This window comes from Fusarium subglutinans (assembly GCF_013396075.1).
Source record: "Fusarium subglutinans strain NRRL 66333 chromosome Unknown NRRL66333_c0000122, whole genome shotgun sequence".
Taxonomy (NCBI): domain Eukaryota; kingdom Fungi; phylum Ascomycota; class Sordariomycetes; order Hypocreales; family Nectriaceae; genus Fusarium; species Fusarium subglutinans.
The window spans coordinates 139,148-147,827 of NW_023502185.1; the positions used below are offsets into that span (position 1 = coordinate 139,148).

Genomic DNA, 8,680 nt, shown 5'->3' on the forward strand with positions numbered 1-8,680 from the left:
CAGAGTTATCTAAAGGCGGAGTACGGACTATCGCAGCGCATATCTTGCAGTTGGAAGATTCCTTGTGCCATTCCTACTGTCCAGTACGCTTTTCTTGCGTGGCTACAAGCCATTACCATCTACCAGGTACGAACCTAGGTAGTAGGTACTGCGGTTGGTATACCTATCACTTTCAGCGGAAGACAAGCCGCCGGTACCTGCGTGTCTTACCGGCTTACCCCAGATCTGGTCCCATAATTATAAGCGGGATTGTCACTCATGACTTTGTGGGGTCCGTCAGCCTCTGGGCCACTTGCAGCCAAAAGCCAAGGAAGAGTCAAAAACTAAGGTAAGAAGACCTGTACTGATTGTAGAAACATGGATGCCAATATCAATTGTATGGAAACTGGACTGTGAGGTCATCCCATGCCAAAGAGTTATTATACATCAAGAACGGTGATAATTCAATCTGTACTATACAGAATCGAGGTTTCAAGTTCACGAATCCAGGGACCTTGCATTTCAGCATCAGCATCAGCTTATAGAAACCCAAATGGTGTTCCCAGAAAAGACGCAAAGACACTGGATCATAGCATGGCCCCTCTTTGCTTTGGGAGGTCAGAGAAAGACAGTGGCTGAGTTCAATTCCACTCATTGATCGGGAGAGATTACACAGAGAGTGACATGATGGAATTGAACAGGTACTTTCCACGTCTGTTTCATTCAATTACATGGTAGAGTCTCACTTGAAACCAGACAGTTTCTCTACCAGTCTACGTACTTGGTTCTTTGCAAATGGAATGCTGGAAGCTGTCCCCCGCAGTAGGTACCTAGGTAGTTGGTTGTAACGTGCTTCAAGCTGTACCTACCTACTGTATAACACGTTAGACTGTAGCTTGGTTGGTGTTGTTGGACCATAGAGTTCGGCCAGCGGCTGCTTGCGCATGGTCACGCGATAGGCAGTCGGGATGGGACATGCGAGATCCACTTATTAGTATCCATCAGCACAGCAGATGAGCCGGAGGTGGAGAGGTGGGTACTTGCACTGGGTGAAGCTGCAGGCCTGGTCTTTCCATGATGGACCCTGATGAGGCAAGTTCGATCAAGTCAGTTCATTAGCTGGCCCCCTCCGCCTCTTCTCTTTGCGCTCTGTAATTCTCAATTGTCCAATTGAAAGCCTGTCATCCATTGGGAAGCTGCGGCTGCTTCCCCTCGTGTAAAATGGTGCTGGGTAGGCGGGAAGGAGCATCGGACTGCAATGAGCTGATTGGATACAAGGTGATGCCATCACGCATAGTCCCTCGCGTGACTCCCGGGATATAAAGGCAAGCCCCCCTTCCAAACAAGCAGGTTCATAGATCACTGATAAATTCTCTTGCTTCGTCTTGAATTATCAGTTCTTTAAGCTAAAGATCTTGCTATCACAACCCTTCTTTCTCTTACACAATATTTCACCCATAAATAACCATACCCTCATCGAACTCATCTGAGTCCTTGACAACCTACCTACCTACCTACCCACTCCGAGATTCAACGCCACCTCTTTCAATTCCACGCCAACTTACGCATCCTACCGCGACAGCGTACTGTCGAGTCGCCTGGTGTTAGTTCTAAAACATTCTGTTGCTCAAAAGTGAGTTTCTCAAATCCTTCAGTCTTGTCGTTCCTCGCCTAGGTACTCCTCCTGCTCCCCTCTCTCCGTATAGCGACTTATATACACGGAGTACTTGGGCACCCCGCACCTGGCGTAGCTCAGGTAGACTCTAGAGGAGGTATGCTCATGTTCACTGGCGACTGCCGTTGGTGACGTTTGGCCCGTCCAATCCGTTTAAAACCAGATGAGCTCCCCTTCCAATTCTCGCGTACCCCAACCCCTCCTTCCATCATTCATCATCCTGTTCATCATTTTACATCTTTCATCTCGCCATACCATCACAGTATCATCTCTTCTTCATATCACCTTCACATACATTCCAAAAGTCAGCCTATGACCACTTCCTTGTCATGCCATGGTACTAACAGATACTGCTCACAGTGACCCGATCTCACAAGGCCAACGACCGTGACCACAAGGGTATTGCCGAGGGAACCGCACTCCCCACGGAAAATGTCCCTCGTTTTTTTGGTAAGAACGGTTTTGCCGATGTCGACCCAAAGAAGGTGAAGAAAGACGGCTCTGGTCGAGGCAACTGGTATGTTAGCCTAATACAACCCCCATGTTGCCGTCTCCACATTTCACTTACACGACCTGCAGGGGAACCGTCAACGACGACATCGCTGACGAACAATTCACCTTCACGAACACTAGACGCCGCTCCAACAGCAGCAGCTTCTCTCACCACGTGAGCGACCTCAAGACCAAATTTGAGGTCAACGAGCCCGAGCCGGTCTTCGAGGAGTCACTTCACGGCCCCGAGGAAGAAGACCACGAGGATCTCTCGAAGACCGACTCATCCGAGAGTGGTCGGTCCTCATCCTAATCAGATTATCGAGTCCTTACCAAGAGATTGGTAGTCACTGCTTGCTGTCATACATACTATGGCAGGGGCATCTTTGAGGGTTCACGTGTATTGGAATTGCGGCGCGAGCTTGATCTTTGCTTTACAACTACGAAACGACACGAGACTAAACGAATGAAATAACAGAAACCAAACTGCCTTCTGGTGGGGTCACCGGGTGGAATGCCTGGGGGATGTGGAAAGGGATATCGGCGGAATTGTTGAAACACTCGTGACTTACTCAGATCTCTACGTGGATCATGCATGGTTTATGACCGCCTGCGAAAGCAGTCTTTCCAGCGGAACAATGTATTACTGTATAACTATCTTAACTTTCGCACCGAAGCGAACAACAAGGCTGCTTATGGCCGAAATTAGGCACAGTTAATATTATCAGATGCCTTTTCAATTTGAACAGCTCAAGTGAGGGAAGAAGTCGACCGCGCGTTCAACTCCTACAAAAAAAATCATCTTAAATTATCAAGCACTTATTTAATTGCCGGGCCTTTAAATCCCAAAATTGATCATTCTGCCGTATCGGGCACCACTTTGTTCATCGATTATCAGGTTATGGCAATGCCATATCTGGGAGCAGCCATTTTGCGCTCGAGCGTGCTGAGTTTTACGCTGGGTTAAGTTCTGGAACAACTCACTCGCTTGGAATTATTAGGAGGAGATACTGAATGGTAAGAGTACTAAATATCTTCCTCTATTATGGGTGTAAATATCACGGAAGCGTCGAATACATGAATGGCCGGGTTTTTTCATCTTGCATATATCTGTAATATATAATCGGTTTGGTGGCATTGACGTCGTTGTCCCTATGTCCCCTGCACCTTACTTGCCGTTCTTTGGTGGAGTGCGACTCCGTCACCATCCCGATTGATTCAGCATTTAACTAGTAAACCAGTAAACACACTTTCTGTTGGGAGGTACCTTACGCGGGGGAAGCTGCCAATCCCTGCATGTTCCATGAGCTGTTAAGCTCAGCCACCAAGGCTGATCGAACAGACCGGATGAGGCTACTTCATGGTCCGTGCTTATTCCCCTTGCTCATAATTTTGTGAAAGTTTGTGGCTGCAAGGCTGTGATCGCAATTGCATCTCAGATATCTATCTGCCTGTACAAAATTACGATTTCCGCTTAAAGCTAGATACTGTTCCTGAGTCGGAAAGAACCAGAGAACAAGTCATACATACTTACAAACCGTTGTCCTCTTCTCAATTGATTCACCACTTTCAGTCGGCCTGGGTTGACGAAAGCGCACCGCGACACGTAACTCAAAGATGTCCATTCCTCCAGCGTATCACGAATCCCTTCCTTGTAAGTATCATGCTCTCCAAGTCTCCCTTACTCATTCCTTTGCTAACTGACCTCTAGATGTTGACCAGGAACCGACCCCGGAAGCTCTGGCCGCAGCCCGTGACCTTATCGCTGCCGAAGCATCTTCTCAACCTCCCCTGCCGACTTCCAATCCAGAACCCTCCTTCACGCCCGTCATGATAGCCGAGCTTGAGCGCGTCTCCAGATCCATGCCACTTGCACCGCTCGACTTAAGCCGTTACGAGGCTCCTTCTCCTAGCGCTCCTCCAGCGACCGCCCTGCCTGCTGCCGCTATCGCACATAGCTACCTCTCCTCACGTCTCACAAACCTCGAGCTTCTAGAGAAGTGGGGAAAGAATGCTTGGCTCTTAGGGAACCATGGACTCGAGGCGGAGCTCCAGGCATTGGAGCGTGAACTTGCAGCTGCTAAGCGTGAAATCGACATCGTGAACCTAGAGAGGCAGAAGAGGCAGAACGCTGTAGGGGCTGAGATCAAGACACTGGATGATACTTGGCGCACTGGCGTCGGCCGGGTGCTAGAAACTGAAGTTGCGGTTGAAGAACTTCGGAGGAAGATTCGGGAGGAGCTGACGCGGAGGGCCACGGAGGGTCAGGGGCAATAACCAATGTAGTACGCTTACCATGGAATATGTAGAGGTGGTCCGGTCGGTTGTAGAATTTCCCCCCTCAACTCAGGCGTTTTGATACCAACATTGTCTTTTCCATAGTCTTTAAAGGAAGCCACACATACTAAGGTCTCACGGATTTCCTCTAATTTAACAGATCGCTCGTCAATGATTGCATTCAATCTCAGTCTTGTTGCTTTCTACTGCTCATGGTGTGGAGAGATGTAGCATAATGATATTGATATCAACCAAGGTCTCTGATCACTAGCAATACTTGTCTCAGGGAAGCGAAGGTGGTAGAAAACCTCACAAAACGCCATGTCAAAGTCAAGTCCTCCGTCCTTCATTTCTCAATCCAAGCCTAGGCACATCGCCATCAAACATTTACACCCAACCAGCACGATGCGAACCCAACAGCACTACTAAGACCAGTGACGGGGATTCTCGGCGTGTCCAACAAGCCTCAGTTTCATGACTTCATATATCTGCCCTTTTGACTTAGCCGGTGTGGAGAGGATCCATCTCTTCGACACCGGTTGCAACACCCTGATACTTGGTCCTTCGTAAGATGCCCTCTACAGGACCGAGAAGTCGCTGGAAAGCGTTCTTGCCCAGGCTGCCAACCTTGACTGGAGACGTGGCAACGATACTAGCTGCTCGCGGGGCGTCATTAAGCAGGGCAAGCTCGCCGAAGTAATCGCCCTTCTTGTAATGGCAAACCTTGTTGTCAGGCTGTCCAATGTAAGCATCTGCTTCACCACTCTCCAGAAGGTAGAATGAGTGGCCGGGGTCTCCTTCGTTGATGATGACCTCGCCTGCCGCAAATTTCTTTGTTTCAAGAGCATCGGCAATTTTGGAGCGCTCGTATGGGTTCAAACTTGCAAGAAGTGGAACTTCCTCAAGGAAGCTCTCATACATGCGCCTGCGAGCGAAGGTCGACTCCATAAGAATACGGCGGAAGGTAACACGATCGAGTGCCCATACAGTGCAACCGGACTCAGCTGAGACAACCGTCGCAGCTCGAGGTGCATTGTACATCAGTGCCAGTTCTCCGAACGAACCACCAGCCTGAATGTTGCCGACTTGGTTACCCATGCCATCCGGACCGGGTTGAAGCGAACCAGTAGGATTGACATATACGTCGAAAGATCCCTTCTCGACGACATAAAAATAATCCCCCGCATCACCCTGGCTAATAACCTGCAACATCTTGTCAGAATTTCAATTCAACGTCGTGTATACACTACTCACCTTGATACCTTTGGCTGGTATCGGCTTTTCAACAAGAGCACCCAGAATCTGGGCACTCTGTTCATCCTCGAGATGGCTGAAAAGGAAGTTTCCTTCAATAGCACGTTTAAGACGCTCAAGCTGGTCCGCAGACTTCTCGTGAAAAGGTGGTGACCAATTGTCATATGAATCAGCACTTGGCTTCAGAGATTCGGCAGAGACTGATGTTCGGCGACCAAAATTGTACTGAGCAGGGTAGCTATCGGGGTTTGGGAGGTTGCGCGATGGAGGTGCTTCAGATGAAGAGTCGCCTCCAAAGCCACCACCGAAAGGGCCAGAGAACATGGAAGCGGAGTTTGGCGAAGCCCCAAATCGAGGGTTTGTAGGAGATGTGATGGTATCGTTTTCATCTTCTTCGGCAACAGCATGGATTGCGTTGTTCGTCCTCTTTCCCCTGTCTGTCCCAAAAGGGTTGCTGTTCTCCCCAAAGGGACTGGAAAAGGGCCTAGACATGATTTAGAATTGGGACAAAGTTTGTTTTCTTCAGATGTGTTATAAAGCTATCGACAAATAGCCAGAGAATCGATCCCTGCGAGTATTGAAGGTCAACGCAGGTGAGGGGTATCGCGGGGCGAATGAGGAGAGGTTACTCGTCGTCAATTGTCTATTTCGGGTTTCGTTAGCTTCGCACTTTTGAAAATGTTTGCCATAGAAAATACATCGAGTAATGGGCTAAGGTCGTCAAAGGTCAATATTTGGAACCAAGAGCAAACAAGGGATGTGAGAAGGAAATGAAGAGATAATAGTAAGTGGCAACGTGGTGCTGCACAGGAATGATGCTCCAACTTACAGCTACTGAGGCGCTCTTATGGCCAAATCAACAAACGGACAGGCTTGTAGGAGTGTCAGAGAGAGCTGCAGCTGAAGCTTGGAACGAACATCAATGGCATCTGGACGACAAGGGATGTTGCGTACAGGAAAAGTCCCGGGGTCAATGCGCTAGAGGTGAAGCTGGACGTGCGCTGCAATCCACGCTTGTAAAGTGACGTGTTGTGGCGGGGCCTAGATCAAGACCCTGGTGCATAGCCCATGCACAGATCAAAGAGATGAAGCTATGGAGGACAAGGTGAAGGGGAAGGTGAAACGTTGAAAGCAACTCGAATTGGGGATGGGTGCAACAACAGAGCTTGGGTATCGATTGATATGTGCAGAGCTGGCCATCCTCAACGATTTCTCGTTGAATGGAGTGCCCAGACAGCTCTCAGTACACAGCTCTTGTAACCAAACTTTTATTGCAGGCGGGAAATAGTAGGACAGGAAGAAACAGGCTTATCACTCACGCTGAATCCTGGTAACTACACCCTTCGACCTGAGATATGATCAAGCAGGATGACGATGTCCTGGAGGGCTCTATAGATCGGGGGGAACCAGGCGCGGGACAGGGGCCCAATTCTTGATATAATAAGAGACCGGAGAAAATCAAAAGGCGGCAGGAATCTCACATACGAAGGTGGATGTCGAGCAGCTTTGGAGATTCACGGTGTCGTAATGTTGAGAGGAATGATGAAGGGGCCGGGAAGAGTTAATGAGCAATGTGAGTGGGGTTCTGTTGCTCCAATCCCCGCCTCGTCGTCAAGGAGACTGATGGCGATGGAGGAAGCTCAATATAGAAAGGATGAAGAAGGGCTTAGCAGATGCGGGTGTGAGAAATCGAGCTACGAAAGGAACGGCAACGCGAGACAGGATGAGGGTGAGCGAGTTCAGGAAAATATGAATAAAGTCAGGTGGACAAGGAACGACAACGGATGAGTTATTGTCTCCTGTCGTAGCGCGGGCATGTAAAGTAAGGTACTTCCTTAGCTTAGTGCCTACTAGTAGGCTTGCGGCTGGTAAGGTACCTAGAGCAGTAGATAGATCCCAGCACAGAGAGGAGGAGCTTCTCTGGTCAAACCCAGAGGCCTGACCAACGGAATGGGGAGAAGTGGAGACGATTGGGAGCTGGGAGGTGCTTGCCGTCAGGGAAGCTTTCTAGAAGGTTGTGCACGGACCTGTCGGGGGCTCGGGCTTCTCGGGCGCTTGTTCTACAGACACTTCTGCTGCTCTTCGGTGCAGCTCCCAAACTGGGAAGAATCCAAGCTTCCTCTTTCAATGAAAGGATTGGTTGGACTGTGTAGATGTTGTCCTACTGTGCGTGCCGAGTCTTTAGGTAGGTACCTGTGAGCTATCATGACATCGCCGATGATCTTTTCCTTGGAGTGGATCTGCAGGTGAATGCCTACGGGCATCCATCACGCTTTCCCTCTTGACACCTCAATGATCTAGGTACTAAGGTAAGGTACCTACAAGCCTGCCTGCCCAAGGTACCTATATCTAGGTACTAAGGTACCGATCGAAGTGACGAAGCACATGCCACAATGGAACCCAGAATATGGTACCTTTCCCAAATACTAACAAGAAACTGGTGATTTCCATGTGTTGGCCTTTGTCAATGCTCGTAATGATGGCTTTTGAGACTGGATGGCTATGCCAAGTTGTACTTATTCTCTCTCTCTTTTTCCCTTTTTCTTCTTCTCTTTGTTCTTCTCTTTCTTCACAAACTCAGAAGCTGGTTTCCTGGCTTTGGTGATAGTTAGCATGGCTTCTAAGCTGACGCCTTTATTTCCCGAAAGCAGAATTACCTAAAACAACAAAGGGCTTAAGGAACTTGGAGCCGCCCCGCTACGTTCACCCCTTTCCAGCTACGGGCGACTCTGGCATGCAATGAGTATGATGGTTCTTCGCTAGTACTTGGCCACTGAACAATCCTGACATTTCTTATTTCTATCTATGTTAGGCCCAGGCTAGGGGGGGAAATAAAACACCGAACTCGAGATCAACTGTATATAGCAAGATATCTACCTAATTGTTCTAAATAATAAGTAATTAATAGTATATAAATACTATCTATAAATAAAGAAAATCTTAGTAATAATAATTATATATATATTAATAAAAAAAGAATTTTATTTTATTTTATTCTATATA

The 8,680-nt window shown here is 48.4% G+C and overlaps 3 protein-coding genes across 3 annotated transcripts; 2 read left to right on the forward strand and 1 right to left on the reverse strand.

Annotated features, from left to right (window-relative positions):
• Nucleotides 1-1,988: 1,988 nt before the first annotated feature.
• On the forward strand, nt 1,989-2,459 carry FSUBG_8707 (STF2; the record flags this gene model as incomplete). The annotated part of the gene is made up of 3 exons (XM_036687141.1): nt 1,989-1,991; nt 2,032-2,171; nt 2,234-2,459. The coding sequence occupies 3 exons, from the start codon at nt 1,989-1,991 to the stop codon at nt 2,457-2,459; spliced, it is 369 nt and encodes a 122-aa protein (XP_036535840.1).
• Nucleotides 2,460-3,763: 1,304 nt separating this feature from the next.
• FSUBG_8708 (BCAS2 family) lies at nt 3,764-4,423 on the forward strand (the record flags this gene model as incomplete). Its single annotated transcript, XM_036687142.1, has 2 exons — nt 3,764-3,800; nt 3,858-4,423. The coding sequence occupies 2 exons, from the start codon at nt 3,764-3,766 to the stop codon at nt 4,421-4,423; spliced, it is 603 nt and encodes a 200-aa protein (XP_036535841.1).
• Nucleotides 4,424-4,924: 501 nt separating this feature from the next.
• FSUBG_8709 (cAMP-dependent kinase regulatory subunit) lies at nt 4,925-6,169 on the reverse strand (the record flags this gene model as incomplete). The annotated part of the gene is made up of 2 exons (XM_036687143.1): nt 4,925-5,626; nt 5,678-6,169. The coding sequence occupies 2 exons, from the start codon at nt 6,167-6,169 to the stop codon at nt 4,925-4,927; spliced, it is 1,194 nt and encodes a 397-aa protein (XP_036535842.1).
• Between the last annotated feature and the right edge of the window lie 2,511 nt (nt 6,170-8,680).